Consider the following 19,268-nt stretch of genomic DNA (forward strand, 5'->3'; position numbering starts at 1 on the left):
GGTCAACGTTACCTTGTACTGCAGCAACTTCCCTGACGCTGTCATTAGAGTTATCGTCAACTGCACGAAGAATTGCCTCGTCCATTGCAGGTGTCCTCGTCGTTCTAGGTCTTCCCCAGTCGCAAGTCATAGGCTGGAGTGTTCCGTGCTGCCTAAGACGCGATCAATGGCTTCGAACGTCTTCCTGTAGGGACACCTCCGTTCTGGAAATCTGTCTCGATACAAACGTACCGCGCCACGGCTATTGCCCCGTGCTAATCCATACATCAAATGGGCATCTGCCAACTCCGCCAACCAAGTTCGTGATTAACACTAACCTGTTGATGCTACCTACTGATGTGCTTGATGCTAGTACTGTAGGTCCACATAACATTTTCTTTATTTATGTGTGAGGAATGTTTCCTGAAAGTTTGGCCGTACCTTTTTGTAACACCCTGTATATTAGATCTTGGTGCCAGACACGTCCGAAGACTTTCTCACTATCGAGAAAGACTGCTCCCGTGCTGTTCCTTATGTTTTTGGCTGTGCAGATTGTTTCCGTCAGACGCATGGCTTGGTGCCAATGCCAATGCACTGCCCTCTTATACCTTGTGTTCGCGATACTACCGCCATCTGTATATGTTTATACCGCTCTCCCATGACTTTTGCCACCTCAGTGGATGCCGCGGTTAATTCAGTACAAAACGCTTCTCTCGCTAACGGGTAAGAGCGAGACGAGAGGAGCGGGGATGGGGGTCGGGCGAGGCTGCCTGTCGCCACCTCGGCGACGCGGCTGCGGGAGGTGCGTAAAAACTGTGTGAGCGTCCGTGTGGGTGCCGTTCCCACGGCCCGGACCGCCAGCTCCAGACCGAGACTCGGAAGTGGCCGGTCCCACGCTGCAGCCCGGAGCCAGCGCCCCCAGCAGCGCGTGCGACACGTCACGCCAGCCAGACGACCAACAGTTGGCCGCTAAAAAACGAGCCCAGCGCAGGGGCCAGGCGGGTGGAACGTCGCCGCGCCGAGCGCTCGTCCATTTAAACGCAGAAATAGCTCGCCCGCGCGCACACACATACTGCACCTGTTGGATCCGGAGGCTGCAGACATTTCCAGCCTTTCCGACGAATCCACACCTGTTAGCGAAGTGCCGAATGAGCGAGATGATATCTTTTTACTACTGCAGATGAAACCATTTCTCTTAAACATATACCACGCCCCGACTGCCCTACATACAGGGTGTCCAGAAAAGGGCTCCCCGATTTCAAAATTAAATATCTCGAAAACAAAGATCGATAGAGGAATGCAGTAAACGGTATGTTTAATGTGAAAGCTATAAGAAGTTTATACAGCAGTTTGAAATAATAGTTACAAAAGCTGCTAACAGATGGCGCTGTACGCTGTACAGCTCATATCAGCACACATAAGTGAAATAATTGTATGAAAACAATCTTTGAAACAATCACATCACAATGTTTTCAAAATGTTCACCATTGGCACTACAGAAGTGGCGCAAACGAAGAATGAAATTCGCCATCACATTTCGTAGTGTCTCAACCGAAATGGATTCACATGCCACAAAGATCGCCGATTCAAGCTCGTCCAGCGTGGCGGGATGCTTCGGGTAGACCATGTCTTTCACTGTGCCCCACAAAAAAAAGTCACAGGGAGTCAAATCCGGCGAATATGGAGGCCAATCCATGCCTGCAGCAGTAAATTTGGGGTATTCCAAAGCAATGACTCGATCGCCGAAGTATTCCTCAAGAAAGCAAAACACTTGTTCGGTCCGATGCGGTCGGGCTCCATCTTGCACAAACTCAGTACCTGGTCCATCCTCTAACGCTTGCTGTGTGGCGACAAATTGTTCCAAAATTGTAACGTAACGTCCAACAGTGACCGTTTCTCGAATGAAAAAACGGCCAATACTGCCTCTGCTGCGTACTGCAGCCCACACAGTAACTTTAGGAGAATACAGGGGGGTTTCGCTTCACACCAATATGGCTTTTCGGAACCCCAAAATCGCCAGTTCTGCTTATTCACGTATCCATTCAGGTGGAAGTGTGCTTCATCTGTAAACCAGATGCAGCCAACATCAAATCCTTCACTATCAATCATTGTGAGCATCTGATTAGCGATGGCAACCCTTTGTTGCACAGCTCGTACGGGTATGGCCTGGTGTGTTTGAATTTTGAATGGAAACATGTGTAGGCTCTTTCTCAGTATTTTCTGTGTGCTTTGACGCTTCAGACCTGTCTCAGATGCAATTCTACAGACGGATGACTTAGAACTACTTGAATCTAACTAATATAAGATCACACACACCCATGCCCGAGGCAGGATTCGAACCTGCGACCGTAGCAGTCCCGCGGTTCCGGACTGCAGCGCCAGAACCGCACGGCCACCGCGGCCGGCTATTACGAACTGAATGGACAAAAATTTGGAAACAATTTCACAAATGCACGATTCAATGTAACTGCAGTTGCTATCCAAGCCTGCAGGTTTCGTTGTTGTTGGTTACCACTGACGGCACACGTGCTATGTCCTAAACACGTTCCAAGTGTCTGTCGTGGTCGTAAGTATTCTGCGTAGTTAGTGACTTATGTCGCATCTAGATTAATTCCAACGTGGGCAAACTGTTGGTGCGCTTAACCAAGATAGCTAAGTATTTAGTGTTTCAAGAAGCGTCGCATTGAAGATTTATACCGCATGCAGGGAAAGTGGAAAAACGTAACTAGGCGAGTCACAACGCGGACGAAAGTGTGTGATGTGTTCGTGGCAGAATTTCACTGAAGAGGATTTGGAAAAAAAAAATAAGGCGATTACACCACGAAAAGTTACTGCAGAACTGAATGTGGCACTCGCGAACTCTGTCAGAACCAAAACAACAGGAAAGGAGCTCCATAAAATGGGACTTGCAGGGGGAGATGAAACTCCCAAGATCACTCATCAGTGATGCAAAGGCACGTAACAGGAAAACGTGATACCAAAGGCATAACACCTGGATTATGAAGCACTGGAACAAAGTCATTTGGTCGAATGAGTCTAGCTTCGCACGGTTTCCAAATTCTGGCCGAGTTTACGTCACAAATGTGAAATATGATAGGGTTAGGTGGTGATTTGGGCAGCCATATCGTGGTATTCCATGGACACCATGATGACTCTGCAGCGTCGCGTTGCTGCCAAGGATTATGTGATCATTTTGGGGATCAGGTCCATCTCACGATACAATGCTTGTTCCCCAATGGTGATGCTGTGTTCCAAGGCGACACGGTACCTGTTCAGCAGCTGGCATACTTCACAGCTGGTTTTGTGAGCACGAGGATGAATTGTCGCCTCTCCCCTGGCCACCACATAGCCAGATCTCAATATTACTGAGCTTCTGTGGTCTACTTTGGAGAGATGGATATGTGATCGCTACCAGTCTCCACGATAGTTAACGGAACTGAGTCACAACGCAGGAAGCATAGGATACGACTCACCTGAAAATTATACCAGACCTGTACATATCCATCCCGTGACGAATGGAAGCTGCTTTGAATGCAAACTGTTTTCGTACACCACATTAGGCATGATAATGTGTTTTTGATGTTTCCATATTTTTGTCCAGCCCTATGTATCTATCCACGTACGACAGTACCTCAATAACTGACTCACTGCGAAAATTTTCTGTATAATCAACGACTTCTAGTGTACTACACATACCTTCTCGATATGGTTCGGTATCTGTACAGGATTAAATAAAGGTCATGAAATAGAAACGCTTATTTTGTTTAAAAATCGGACATTGCTGATAGAAATTGATGTAATTACCTATGCAAGCATAATACATCATTTCACACCTACTGTTGAAGAACCTTCAGAAAACTAAATGTTTCCTACCACACTAATACCACTACTTCTTATACAACCACGGGAACAGCGAACTATGTGACTCGCACTGTATCAAGATTTCGCTGAAGTCGATTATGAAAAGACAGAACTGTCAATATAGTGCTTAAAACTGTGGTTTCGAAATGACAAACGTAGGAATGATAACCTTCGCATTAACACTGGGAATTCTGGAGAAATTTTGTCAGCCCTACACGTGTAATGCTGATTCAACAAGTCATTCAAGCTATCAGTTATAAATAAGAAAGACTGTCGGCTCCACTTCGCATATTGCGTAACGACAGAAACTTGATTCTTTTTGTTGTATGTGCTCTGTCTTGTGACTTTGTTTTTTAAACCTCAACATGACAGAGATAGGTGCAAAGTAAATTTAGTACCTTAAAAGAGATTCCACGAGCCTTCGAATATTTCAACATTTATCTGTGCAAATGGTTCATATTTTCTGCCAAAGCTCATTTCATTCCGGTATACAGCTCTCATACCTTGCCTAACATTTATCATTCCGGTCATTAACACATCACATCACTGGCGACGACACCAGGATCCAACTGGATACCGTCACAGCCATGTCTCGCTGTACAATAAGAAGCAAACAACTTAAAGGTTTACGGAACGCGTGTACCCCAACGATGTAAATTACTTCCCGGTAAGACACCGTATTTAACGTTCAATCAAGCACTATGTTTTGACCAGCGAAGTTTTTTGTTGACTGGTCTTACTCTGTTATTGTCGCGGTAACAATGGCATTTACCAACTAATATCACGTAATCCGATACCAATTCCCACAAAATTTCCGTAGGTTTTGGATAACAGTCATCAGAAGCCACATTACTTGAATACTGGTTTCTGACAGGAGGTACTTCGACCAATGTATTATCTTTTACTGTCATAATATTTCTCTCTCTTCCTCGAACAGTTCGTAAATCTGTCTTTATCTCAAAGTATAATTTTACGTTGCCGGCACGAGTGGCCGAGCGGTTCTAGGTTACAGTCTGTAACCGCGCGACCGCTACGACCGCAGGTTCGAATCCTGCCTCGGGCATGATTGTGTGTGATGCCCTTAGTTTAGTTAGGTTTAAGTAGTTCTAAGTTATAGGGGACTGATGACCTCAGAAGTTGTGTCCCATAGTGTTCAGAGCCATTTGAACCAATCTCACGTCTTAGACACGAAAACAACAATGTATCTCATTGTTTTGTATATCTTCGGGACCAAGCTCCATTCCCATTACTTTCGCAACTTTTTGTGCTACATACTGTACATGCCTTACATCTGGCATAGAACTGCGTATGCGAGCTAAACAACTACAGCAGCATCGTGGGTTGGATCCTACAACAAACATTAAGTCTAAATTACAATTGCTCTGTAAATCACTGTGATGCTCAATTTGAAAATTCGTTAAGTCTTTCGCCGTTTCTTCCCACTAAAGCGACTATTCATATCATTCCATCGCATACTTTCCGAACTGAACCGGTTAAAAACGACAATATATTCCTGTAACAGATTGTGATGCCTGCTTCGGGCAAATTAATTATGCGCGTGACGGCAAATACTCTGACTTGTTTTCAAGCACCTAACAAAACAACATTTACAAAATTAGACTGGCGTTATAAACAACACCATGAACGAAAACGAAATACCAAAACAACTCGCAGCATGATTTGGCAACTTTAATGAAACCTGTAGACATACTGTATAAGCTACGAAGAATGAGTACGAGGATTCATGTGAATTTTCCATTTTATGAAAATATATAAGGTTTTAAGAATAACATATAAAAGTTGGGCATGCCTCTGAAAGAAAATTTGACATTCAGAATCTGACCATCACAGTACTCTGCACAAATCGTCGTTCTTGTGATTTTGCATCTCTTGGTCTGAAGCAACAATGAAATGACAGGCCTATGGAATATCACTGCCAATGAAAGAAAGATGTGGTGATCGTCTACTTCCGCACCCTACAAGATCGTGGGGATCCCTATACATCACTTTGCAAAATCCAATACTACACTTTAATGTTCTTTAAACTGGAAGTGTAGGTTTAAATCACTGTTACTAGAACTGAAAGAAGAACACTGCTCCGAAGACACCTCCCTTTGCTATTAATATTTAGAGAGAGAGAGAGAGAGAGAGAGAGAGAGAGAGAGAAATTGCACAAAGGTTGGGGGAAAGGGGAGGGGCGTGATGAGCTTACAGCACAGAGTATGCTCAACAAAACATCGTTGTAAGAAAACAAGTCTAAAAATACAGCTTACTCTTTCGTAAAATAGAGAAAATGCAAAGTAAATGGCTTCTTCATGAACTGAATATTTTATATAGACCGTTGACACACAACTATGTAGCTTATTTACAACGAGAGAAGTAAACAATGCCGTGGGTTACATTAAAGTAGACAAACTGCGTCTCATGTTTTAAGCCTATAACTTTCGTTTTATGTCTTCACATTTATTATTTTCTGATGGCTGTCTCAATCAAAAACATTAACTCATACATTCGACAAGCAATGTTGATGCCTGTCAAAAAATGAAAACCACAATGGAGCACAGACTTGACGCCATGGTGTTGACGCTATGAAATCTAAACACAGACAACCCCAAAAAGTGTATATATAAGTGTGTATATTCTGATCTACGTAATGAGCAGCATAAGTGCAGTAGTATTGAAAAGTTTATAGAAAAAATAAAAAAAAAACAGTACGCACGCACACATTAAAGGGAACTACTTCGGACTGAAATTATTTACGGTAGTGTTTACAAATAAGCAAGTATTTACTATGATTCACAATATTAAGGTCAATGCCTACCGCTATTTTTAAATACAATCTAACACTTCAAGTCAATTTTTATAGTGTAAATAGCATCCGTACAAAAACAATTTTCGTGTAGAAATCAGTTTAGATAATTTCTGCATTTTTGACTTACCAATACTTCACCAGTGCGGTTACTTGGAGAGGGTTCACCTGATCTGGATAAATTTTTCGACATAGAGAATAAATAGCATCGAGTCCTGCCGGAGTTGGCGGAAAAAGCTCCATTGGCAACCGATACCTCGCACCACTTAACTCGCTCATTCCACTTTTGGAACTAACTCGAGCACACCACTTCCACTGACAATAGTTCGTACGTTTCACGCAAGGTGTCACTGGCGGGTTGGAGATGCAGTCCAAATCAGCATACTTATATTTAAGAATAAACTGACGCCACAGTTAGAATCAATAATTGAAAAATAAATGTTAAAAATTTATTCTGGTCGAAATATCAGTTTGTATCTGTGTGACCTCCTTTCTGAACTTTTGGTTCGGAAGCTCAATACATTGACTGCTTGTGAATCAGCCGGGTTGGGTTGGATGAAGTGTGGGAGGAGGAATTGTAACAGAGATGGAACCTTACGATGTTATAGTCAACCAGCCAGTTGTCATTGATAATGTAAGTTTGATTTAGTAAAACACGTTCCTTACTTTCCTGAATAAATGTTGTATTAATACCATCAATACAATATTTTGTGTCATGGAACGCCATATTTAAGAAACACTGTGGCCACTGAAGTGTCTACATTGTTTACTGCGATTGTTCTAGTAAAATAAACAGTAAATAGTTTTGCTGCATCGCCATAGAGATTGCAACGATATTGTGTGCGGAAGCATACCTTTGAATTCCTTATCAATAATTCTGAGGTGGCCAATATCATCCTAATACTCCCAAAAATAACTATCACATCACATGTCATATTCGATGAAGTTTTTTTGTCTTCACTAAAACACAACAGCCATAAGCCGCACAAAACACACATATTGAATAGTTACAAGGCAGTTGATTGTTAAAAGTAAATAAATAATTGCGAGAGATACCCAATCATTTAACCAAAGTGTTAGTGTCCTGCGTCCATTCTCTGGAGGTTATGAAGATAAACGAACGTGGTTTAGGATTTAACATACAGTTAGAAAGAATAGACGAACTGAAGCCCTGTATTCGTGTACATGGTTTTGAATAAAATACATATATCTGACAAACATTTCTTTCTCTAGCAACGCAGCTAAGACCTAAAAAGTATTTAGGCAAAAGGTCATTAACAATATCATGAAAAGTTAATAACAAAACATCTTACAGAATTCTCTTAAGGAAACTGGGAATTCTTACGCTTACGAGTTAATACATTGACGTACAAATGGTATTTCTAGTTAATTGTAGTAGTGAATTTAGGATGAACTGTAAAATACTAGATGTAAAAATCATGTTCATATAGAGAGTGGGTCCAGAAAGCTTTATGTTTCGTTGCAAAAGTCTGTAAGATAATGCCAACAGACACCAGATAGGAAATCGTAAATAGCAACATAATGAAAGCTACTTGTAGAGAACCAAATTAATCACTTCAATAATTTATCGCAGTATTTCTGTATTTGGATGTAAAGTCTGGTCAAAACTAACAGGCTTCAACTTTCCCAGACAGAGCATGTTCTGTGTCAAGTTACAAATTATCTTAGTTTGATTCATTAGAGAGAAACAACAGCTGAACAGTGTAAGAGGAAGTGCAGTCCCCCCACTCTTTAAAGTATCTTAAACTAGGTTAATTCTCATATAACCATCATCATTAGTAGATCAGTACTAGTTTTAATATGTTGTTACGCTAGTACACCTACACATATAGGAAGTATCCTGTACTGGCTGCTTTCCTTCATGATGGAGTTTGTGCAATGTGACAATGAGTGAACAAATGAATTATCACAGGACAAGTATCGTAAGGAATTCCTACTGTGCAGAAATAGCAGTATTCAGACTAAAGAACTATTGGGTTGATTACTTAAAGTGCAAAGGTTGATAAGTAAGGATTGTAACTGTTAAGTGAAAGTAAACTCTCAGAAGAATGGAAACAAATATGATGGGGTTATATCTAATCATTTGACCTTAGACTTGTGATTCCTAGGAAAATGTATCAACCGTGAATTTTTTAAGTTTTTAGCTGCTCTTGGCATATTCTTTTTATGTAAATAAGAATAAATATTATCCATCTTTTTCAAATGAATGTCAATAAATTACACAGTTTTATGTTGGAGATAGCGTGTTTGTGCCCTAAAGCACGTTTGCAATTTATGATTAATTGAATGCGACCCTTTTTGAAGCACTACTTTCTGTTATGTTTATTGAAAGCTTTAGTGGTAAGTGTCCATCGCTTGACTGGAAGAAATAATTGAAGTATAAATGTAATGCTTTCGGTGTACATATGTTAAAAACCAATATTGAGAAAAATTTTATCGGATAAGAACGAAAAAAATAATTTATTCTGGGTTTTTCATTTATGTGTGGGTTGTTTTTTTTATACGTAAGCTATCTAACAGAGCAATGTCTTTAAAGACAGCAAACAGTCCGTATAACATTCGTTAATAAGAAAAGGTGCAAGACTCTGAGCCATTTAATAAGTTTTAACTGAGCATGAAGAATTATGGTGTCCAAATGACCTATATCAATGTAGGTAGAACGTTTTATTGTAGATTCATCAACTCTGTGAAAGTGGGTAATGTATTGTTGGAGAAATTCCAAATTAGCAAAGGGCTTTGACAGAATTTTCCTCTGGCTCCTCTGTTTAAAATATAACTAGAAGTAGTACTGAAGACAAGGAGAAGTAAATCCAGTCTTGTGGGAATGTCTCACTTACTTGCCAAAGACAAAGTGATAAATGCCAAAGATGGTGAGAACACTAGTTATATATGTACTAAAGAAGCTGTTTGAAGAACATGACAAGTGGGATTTAAAAACACATACAGAAATCTGAGTGTATGATAGTTGGTAGTGACAAACAAAATGATTTATATGCTGAGAATCTTAGTATTAAATGTTGTTCTTTTAAGTATATAGGCATAACTGAACCTGCAAAAGATAAGTATCTGAGAAATCCATTAACATTGAAAAGTACCCTGCTACATGTATTTTGATGTGATCTTGATTTAAATATGAACACTTGTGATCCAGTTTCAAGTAATTTTGTTCTTCTAGTTGTGTGTGAAATTTGATCATTCCTCTGTATTTATCAATGATAGTTTTTCTTATCATACTGTCTTTCATATTGATGAATAATTATTGTTTTTTTTAAGCATATACATCTCGTCTGTTGTTGTATATCTTGTTAAAAGTATCAACAAATGTATTAAAATTGATATTGTTGCCATTTTGCTGGTGTAAATGGCTATACTGTTATAGTACACTAAAACAAATAAAATACACTTTTCCATAATTACAGACTGATCTGCAGCATAGCCAGAGGTCTGGGTTAAGTTGGAAAATGACAGTTCACTTGAGTTGGTGACACCAACAAGTGTGAATGCAAAATAAATGTTGCTTTATCCAATTGATATGTAGTGTAGCCCTATTCTACGTTCATGCTATATTTAAAAATTACATTCAGAGTAACAGTATTGGGCAAATCTCTGACAAGTATTTTTATGCATATGGCAAATAAAATGACAAAAATGCAGGGTTGACAGCACCACAGAACTCTTCCCAGCTTAAATACACAACATTCATCACTATCTGCGAAAAAAATTGCTCATATATCTTTCTGATCTGGAGGATTGGGGGAAGAAGAATGTTCGAGGGGGGGGGGGGGGGAGGGAAGGAAAAAAACTTATTTTCTAAGCTTGCCAAAAATAGACATGGGAAGATGCCCCAGAATCCTTATCAAATGTGAACTGGATAAATTCATGATCAATTAATTGTGATAAATCCGTAAAAGAAAATGAAGTGATGTGAAACGAAAAAATTACCATTCAGGGAAAGCCATTATGTAAAATCAAACAGTGGAGAGTCCAAATTGACATATCACTATTATTATTAAAAGGATCAATGGCTACTCACTAGAGCTGCAGACAGGCACAACGAAAAGATTGTTACACATTGAACTTTCAACCAAATCCTTCTTCCAAAAGGAAAACACACTTTTTCACACAGGCAAGCACACCATACACACACAAGACCACTATCTCCAGGTGGAAAGCAAATGTGTTGTGTCGAATGGAAGCAGCAATCTGGAGTTGGGTAGGGATAGTGGGAGATGGGATGTGTGTTTGGGGGGGGGGGGGGGGATAAGTGAGCACTCCCTGGTGGAGTGTGCAGGGGCAAGGTAGTGGCAGGACAACATTGACAGGTGTGGGAACTGTTGGTGGAGGCCTGGACGATTTCGGAAGCAAAGAATGTGTTGTAAAGATAACTCCCATTTGTGCATTTCAGAAAAGCTGATGGTGGAGGGGAGGATTAAGATGGCCTGGTCTGTGAAGCAGCCATTGAAATCAAGCTTCTTATGTTCAGTTTGTGCCACAGGGTGATACAGTTTGGTGGCCACAGTTTGATAATGGCGATTCATCTTGATGGACAGCTGTTGATAGTCACTGCTACTGTGCTGCAATTGGAGCAGTGCTGGTATACGATATTGCTGCTTTCACAGGTAGCCCGACCTCTGATGGATTAGGTTAAGTGTGTGAGAAGACTGGCATAGGAAGTGCTGGGTGACTCGATTGGGCGTGTCTTGTGCCTGAGTTTCCACATAGATAATATCCCTGTGGCAAGGGGTTGAATTGGGAGTGGCATAGGAGTGGACTAACATGTTTTGGAGTGTGGGTGGGCAATGGAACACCACTTTAGGAGGGGTGGGAAACAGGCTGGCATAGAAAGATGCCTTGCAGGTGCCCATGGCTGTGCTGCAGATTTCTTAGTATACTTTCCTTCAGAGCAAAAGTAATTATGTATTATGATAAAGTTATTGAGGTAGATGAGGAATAAAGTAGTAGGTTTGGAGTCTGAAGGATGTGGGGAGAGATAGTGTCCAAGAGCAGCAATATAATTCTCATGGTGGGTGTTGGTGTGTAGGGAAGTGACATCAACAGTGATGAAAAGGATGCTGGAGGTTAAGGGATAGGTATGGTGAAGAGTTGTTGAAGGAAATGGTTGGTATTTTTTGATTTGGGAGACTAGATTTTGGGTAGTTGGTTGGCAGAGTTTGCTCAGTAAGGGCTGAAATTCTTTCAGTGGCGATCTCAGTGACTAGCTACAATGGGGTGTCCAGGATTGTGGAGTTTGTAGATCTCGAAAGGCATGTAGGTTATGGTTGCCCATGGGGTGAGGAAGAAAACAGATTCAGGGGAGAGACTCTGGGAAATGCCTAAGGCTTTAAGCTGGAATTGGAGGTTATGTTGAACTTCTGAGATGGGGTCACTGTGGCAGAGTTAATAGGTGGAGGAGTCAGGCAATTGGCTTGTCTGTTTTGACACTGTGTATTCCTTTCCTTTGTGAAAGGTTGGTGTCCTTAGTAGGAGACCTGGGAAAGGATGGTGAGGTCAAGTTGGAGTTAAGGAATTCCTCGATGGTCGCCACAGGCTGGTTAGGTGGTAGGGGGTAGTATCATGGTTGGATGGGGGAGAGACAGGTTCAATGTTGACATTAGGTTGGCTGGATTGGTTTCCATTGCAGGGGTTGAGAGAAGGAGATTAGTTCTTTGAGAAGTCCAAAATGGTTATATTTGGATGTAGGGCAGTAAGTGAGACTGTTTTCTTTTATGTAGACAGATGACAATCGCAAATTTTACTCATACAATTACTGGTTTCAGTGTAATTAGTCATCTTCTGATCTAGAGTTGCAGCATAAGAAGACTTATATTGTTGTTCTGTGGTTAAATAAATAATAATGGGTGCCAGTTGGGTTGTAGTTTGTTGTAATGAATAAATGCTGTTGCTGTTATGTTATTTCTATTGCTAGATGCTTATTTACAGGGCTCTGGAGTCATCAAAGCAGGATTTGCAGGGGATCACATTCCAAAATGTCGGTTTCCAAACTAGTAAGTCAGTTCAAATATTTTTTTTGTTATACAGAAGGATATGTTCACTTAATATTACATTATTATAACTGATATTATATTTTTTGATAAGCTTTTAATGTTTGAGAGTGTTTGTTGAATGTAGGAAGGATGCTCAGAAATTAAGTCCCATTTTGGAGAAAAAAAACTCATGAAACATTCTTTTTAATCAAAATTTATTTTTACAAGAAAGAGCATTTCTTGCTGAACACCATTTTTTGCTTCATCGTCGCTGTAAAAGCACCTTCCAAAATCACGCTTAAAGGTCAAGAACAAGTGGAAGATACGAGACGAGGGCTCCACAGTGGGTGATGAAACTACTCCCAACCAAATTGTTGAATAAGGTTTTGAGTGACACCAGCGGAATGGGGTTGTGTATTGCGTGGTGGGACAGACAGGGCATTCTGTTTGTTGAGTTCCTTCCCAGAAATGCAACAATCAGTTTGGTACAGTACTGTGAAACATTGAGAAAACTTCAACACGCATTTCAGAAGAATGGGTTTGAATCACTGTGTCAAGGCATTGTGCGGTGTCACGACAACTCATGTCCCCATTCTGCTGGTGTCGTTCAAAACCGGATCCACCGTTCAGTAGGGAGTAGTTCAATCAACCGTGGTACGGCCCTGATCTTGCACCATCTGTCCACCATTTGTTCTCGAATTTCAGGCATTATTTTGGAGAAATGCTCTTTGACTGTGATAAAGATGCGAAAAGTGATATTCAGCCGTGGCTGTATTTTTGTTTGGTGTTTTTTTATGAAGAGGGCAGAGAAAAGTATCTTTCCCACTATGACAAATTTCTGAACAATGCTTGCAACTGTGTAGAAAAATGTTTAAGAAGTGATCTTTCTTCTTAAAATAAATTTTGGCTTGAAAAAAGTGTTTTTATGAGTTTTTCCAAAATGGTACTTGTTTTCCAGAGATGTCTCACAGACAATAACAGCAAGGAAGAGAAATTATTGAAGGCTTTATAAACAGCATTTTTTCAGTCTAGTGACACATTGTATGACAGTAGGATTTAAGCTGCACAGTATTTTCACCAAATCTTTGTTGAAGTAAATATTGTTACACTATTGATCAAATTAATTATGCATTAATATAATAGAGGGAAACATTCCACGTGGGAAATATATATAAAAAAAATGCTGTAACTTACCAAACGAGAAAGTGCTGGTAGATAGATACAATAAGAAACACGCGCGCACACACACACACACACACACACACACACACACACACACACACAAATTTCATGCTTTCACAACCCAAGGTTGCTTCATCAGGAAAGAGGGAAGGAGAGGGAAAGAAAAAAGGATGTGGGTTTTAAGAGAGAGAGTAAGTATGCCATTCCAATCCTGGGAGTGGAAAGACTTACTTGGGGGGGGGGGGGGGGATGACAGGTATACACTCCCCCCCACAAACACCTTCACATATACAGACACAGGCAGACATATGTAAATGCAAAGAGGTTGGGCAGAGATGTCAGTCAAGGTGGAAGTACAGAGACAAAGATATTGTTGAATGACAGGTGATGTACGAGGGGCGGCAACTTGAAATTAGCAGAGGTTGAGGCCTGGTGGGTAACGGGAAGAGTGAATATATTGAAGGGCAAGTTCCCATCTCCAGAGTTCTGATAGGTTGGTGTCAGTGGGAAGTATCCAGATAACCCGGATGGTGTAACACTGTGCCAAGAAGTGCTGGCCGTGCACCAAGGCATGTTTAGCCACAGGGTGATCCTCATTACCAACAAACACTGTCTGTCTGTGTCCGTTCATGCGGATGGACAGTTTGTTGCTGGTCATTCCCACATAGGAGGCTTCACAGTGGAGGCATGTCAGTTGGTAAATCACGTGGGTGCTTTCACACGTGGCTCTGCCTTTGATCATGTACAACTTCTGGGTTACAGGACTGGAGTAGGTGGTGGGAGGGTGCATGGGACAGGTTTTACACCGGGGACAGTTACAAGGGTAGGAGCCAGAGGGTAGGGGATTTCATAGGGATGGACGAAGAGGCTACGAAGGTAACACATCTTGGCACAGTGTTACACCGTCCGGGTTATCTCAATACTTCCCACTGACACCAGCCTATCAGAACTCTGGAGATGGGAACTTGCCCTTCAATATATTCTCTTCCCGCTACCCACGAGGCCTCAACCTCCACTAATTTCAAGTTGCCGCCCCTCGTACATCACCTGTCATTCAACAACATCTTTGCTCTGTACTTCCACCTTGACTGACATCTCTACCCAACCTCTTTGCATTTACATATGTCTGCCTGTGTCTGTATATGTGCAGATGGATGTATGTGTGCGTGCGCACGGAGTGTATACCTGTCCTTTTTCCCCCTAAGGTAAGTCTTTCCGCTCCCGGGATTGGAAAGACTCCTTACTCTCTCCCTTAAAACCCACATCCTTTCGTCTTTCCCTCTCCTTCCCTCTTTCCTGATGAAGCAACCTTGGGTTGTGAAAGCTTAAAATTTAGGTGTGTGTTTCTTATTGTCTCTATCTACCAGTGCTTTCTCATTTGGTAAGTTACAGCATCTTTGTTTTTTATATATAATTATGTATTAATAAACAGAAATGACAAAATTGCACTTGCTCACAATTTTCTGTTTGATATGTGGCACGTAAACATGTAACACTACAGGGATTTTCTCTTTCTGTTAAATCTCAAGCCATGATACAGTTTATTGATCTGCCGTGATTTGTTTCAGATTGAAAGAAAGTCTCACTCACAATAACTTTTCATCTTTATTTAGAAAATTTTTAAGGCTTTTTGCCAGATTAAAAGATCTCACTAAGATAATATAATGTAATTTTTTTAAAAAAATCTATTAGAACCATTAACAATTATATTTTACCAAAGTTTCTCTTAAGAAAGACAGTGTTGGATTTAGTTTTGTTATGTAGCTGTTTTTCTTGTCTATGTACTTTTAGTGCAATATAACTCATACCTTGCATTTTACAGAATTTTAAGAAATGTCCAGTAGTGTGATGAAGCAGTGTATGGTCCTTCGATTAATATTTATATTGTGCTTTTTCCTGTAGTATTGGACGTCCAAAGCATATTCGCGTTATGGCTGGAGCACTTGAAGCTGACTTGTTTGTAGGACCTAAAGCTGAAGAGCACAGGGGATTGTTAAGCATAAGGTATCCAATGGAACATGGAATTGTTTCTGACTGGAACGATATGGAAAGGATTTGGCAATATATCTACAGTAAAGATCAGCTTAATACATTTGCTGAAGAGGTAGAGAAGTCTTCATAAAATTATGTGGTTCTGTGTGTTTACTGTTTCTTAATTAGGTATTATTGCCGTAATTGTTTTTCTTGCAGCATCCTGTGCTGTTAACGGAGGCACCACTAAATCCTAGGCGTAACAGAGAGAAGGCAGCAGAGATATTTTTTGAAACATTTAATGTTCCAGCATTATTTGTTTCAATGCAGGCTGTGCTTAGTTTGTAAGTATGCCCAGTGAAACATTAATATGAAATAAAATTAAATCTGCTATGTTGAGTACTATGTACAACCTCACTAGACAAAAAAGTTATGTTTTCTTGTAAGCCATAAACCTCAGTGACAACTGTGATTCACTGGGGAATAAATTGACAAGCTTCTGATCGTACACTATCTAATTGTTGGAACACTTGCGTAGTGTCTCAACATTATGTGCTTACTGCCTCCTGTTGTCTGTCTTTCAATAAGAGTAGTTCACAATGCTACACACTTGGAAGAATGAGACGGGCACTGTGCTGTATGACATTCTTGAGAACTCATTAATGCTATGCAGATCTTGAAGCAGATACCTGCCATTTTTCATCTCATTCTTTGCCCTCTGCAGGAGACTGAATTTTATAGTATCTGAATGATAGTTATTTTTTGTCCAGTGAGCTTGTAAATACTTACTAGCTGGTTCTCAAGTAAGTTTTTTCAAGCAGCTTATAGCACGCCTGGCAAAAAAAGGTGAAATACCAAGAAGGGGAGGATGAAACTTCACACTTTACAGATTGAGAAGGTATGTGATGTTATTTCAGTGACTACAAATTTACAAAGACCTTGGCAGTATGAGCCCACTTATCAGTATGATGTTGTACCCCTCTGGCCTGGATGCATACATTGACTCAGTTGGGTAATGTGTCTTTGACCAGGAGAAGAATGCAATTTGCATAGAAAATACCAGGTACCATATGTTCTCCATGTGAAGAATGGCTAGCTGTGTGTGTGTGTGTGTGTGTGTGTGTGTGTCCCCGTTCCGTTGTTATCTGTGCAAGTCTTTTATTACTTTTGAATAGCTAGGTTATGATGATCTCACGTCATTTTCAAAATATAGAAGGGTTGAATACTCATGGTTGGTTGAAATAAAAGTTCAACATGCACTGAATTAATTTGTTGAAGGGAGGGCAATGGTTCAAACCTGCATCTGGACATCCTGATTTAGGTTTTCCGTGATTTCTCTAAACTGTTTCAGGTAAATGCCAGGGTAGTTCCTGTGAAAGGACATGACTGACTTCCTACCCCATCCTTCCCTAATCTGATGGGACTGATGACCTCGCTGTTTAGTCCCCTTCCCCAAATCAGCCAACCGTTTATTGAGCGTATAGGTACAGTTTTATACAAAGGATGTTGTCCTCATGGCTACTTGATGTTTAAGTTGCATTAAAAATTCTTCCCTGGAGCTTCATAGAGTAGACAACTAAAATTTCCTAACAATTCAGAGAGTTGCTCCTCTTGTGCTTCATCTATCCCTCAGTCCCTTTAGTCCTTTCATTAACTGCACAAACTATCTTTTGGTTACACAATACAGGCTGATTCCAGTGTTTATAATTATCAGGAGACTTGTGGTACAGTTCGGCTACAACTTTACTGCTTAATAAAATCTTGTTAAACTGAACTCTAAAACTGTTATCTTCTACTTTAAACTGAAAACAGTTAACCTGCTGCAGTTAATTGTGGCACCTACTTTTGTCATTCATCCCATAACAAGTATAAAATTCACTCAGATCTGGGATCACTAAACATGCCTGTATAAGGAGGTTGTTTGTGTTGTTACCCCTGGATGATAATTATACGAAATATTTGTCAGGATTTGTAAGCAGTGGGGTCTTTGAAGTACAGAATACACGAACACCGAGAAGTAACTTTAAACAGTTTATTAACAAAAGACTGATTATAAAACACGCACGCTACGCGCATCCATCATCAGTGTGTCTGACATCCTAACACTGGCTAATTACGGTCATATCGAAAGGCTCCACGGCAAGCTAAGAAAAGAGACATATTCGCCCTCAAGGCCGCGCTAGTTACACGGTGCACTGTGGACGGCAGCCAGTGGCTTACTCTCCTGCGGCGGACAGCAGCTGGACGTGCATCTACTGACAAAGCAAATTCTCAGCATTCCAAGATAGGTCGTCTGGTGAGTGCGTGTTATGTACTGTATGGCTACGTGCAACCAGTAGACTCTTACACCACTCTCCCCAGAGAAAAAGAGCAACTATAGGTAGCTCCAAACGACCTCCTGGGTGTTATGAATTTATTTCGCCATTCGTGGCATCAAAAGGCATCGCAACATGTATTTCATTTGCAGAAACAGTAACGTTCAGTACAAAGAAGCGAGCTTTCAGCATGACAATTTCATACGTGACAAATGCTGTTGACAAAAGACATATTAATAAAAGCAATAAAAACACAATACTGACAATCAAGTATGCATTAACATTATTGGATGAATCGAATTTCTTAATTTTATTTGCTGCTTCAATGAAGTTTAACTCATTATTGGAAGAAATTACATTTTCATGGATATCCTTAATTAAATCATTGTCTTCAGAAAAACCTGATAAGGAATGCTTTCCATATGTTAATATGTATGAATCATTGTAATAAACAGATAACATTCTCGTTAATGGCAAATGTCCAGTGGCATGAAATGTAGTTGGTAATACACTATGCATGTCAAATAGTTCACATGATAAATCACAATATGTGGCATTCAAGATTAATTCACTATTATTCAGTTTGAGCGTAAAGGGTAGCTCAGATGTATAATAATTGTTACACGTAAATGTGACATCTAGGGTGGAGTTAAATGAGAAAATTATACCTTCAAAACATCGTTTAATATATGTTAAAATTCTAGGGTAATCATCTCTTGGGGGATGATTCGTAAACAATTCTCTCTCTCAGCTGTACACTCTGCTATCTTAGAATACTGCCAATTCATGGCAAATTAACTTATGACTATGTTTACACATATGCAAATCGTTTTTATTTAGGGACAAAAAATATATTCAATCCTTGCTGATCAGTAGATGATCATTTAGTACGTACTTTACATGAATACCTACCAGTCTCCACTTCACAGGATACTACTTTCTAAGGCTGTTCTTAAGTTAAGGGCATCAATTGTAGTATTTGATAAACTATTAGTAATCCTTGATTATCAAATGTAGACCCTACCTGCATTTTGGCTGTGATCCAGTTATTATACCAAGATTTCCAAAATTGTATGATTACCCTTAACAGAATGAATTAGATCAATTTGCTTCTTTACGGAATTGAACTGTTGCTGGGTTTCACTC

General features: G+C 40.2%; 2 protein-coding genes across 2 annotated transcripts in view; one reads left to right on the plus strand and one right to left on the minus strand.

Moving 5' to 3' along the window:
• The window catches only part of LOC126277185 (suppressor of fused homolog), a 128,777-nt gene extending 121,605 nt beyond the window's left edge, over positions 1-7,172 (minus strand). The window contains exon 1 of the mRNA XM_049977337.1: positions 6,780-7,172. Within this exon, the coding sequence (XP_049833294.1) occupies positions 6,780-6,928 (149 nt within the window). The 5' untranslated portion in view covers positions 6,929-7,172. The remainder of the gene's footprint in view (positions 1-6,779) is intronic.
• Positions 7,173-7,193: 21 nt separating this feature from the next.
• The window catches only part of LOC126277212 (actin-related protein 1), a 64,199-nt gene continuing 52,124 nt past the window's right edge, over positions 7,194-19,268 (plus strand). Inside the window, exons 1-4 of the mRNA XM_049977339.1 lie at positions 7,194-7,283; positions 12,611-12,675; positions 15,739-15,940; positions 16,027-16,151. Coding sequence (XP_049833296.1) covers positions 7,236-7,283; positions 12,611-12,675; positions 15,739-15,940; positions 16,027-16,151 — 440 coding nt within the window. The 5' untranslated portion in view covers positions 7,194-7,235. The remainder of the gene's footprint in view (positions 7,284-12,610; positions 12,676-15,738; positions 15,941-16,026; positions 16,152-19,268) is intronic.

This window comes from Schistocerca gregaria, chromosome 1 (genome assembly GCF_023897955.1).
Source record: "Schistocerca gregaria isolate iqSchGreg1 chromosome 1, iqSchGreg1.2, whole genome shotgun sequence".
In the NCBI taxonomy this organism is placed as follows: domain Eukaryota; kingdom Metazoa; phylum Arthropoda; class Insecta; order Orthoptera; family Acrididae; genus Schistocerca; species Schistocerca gregaria.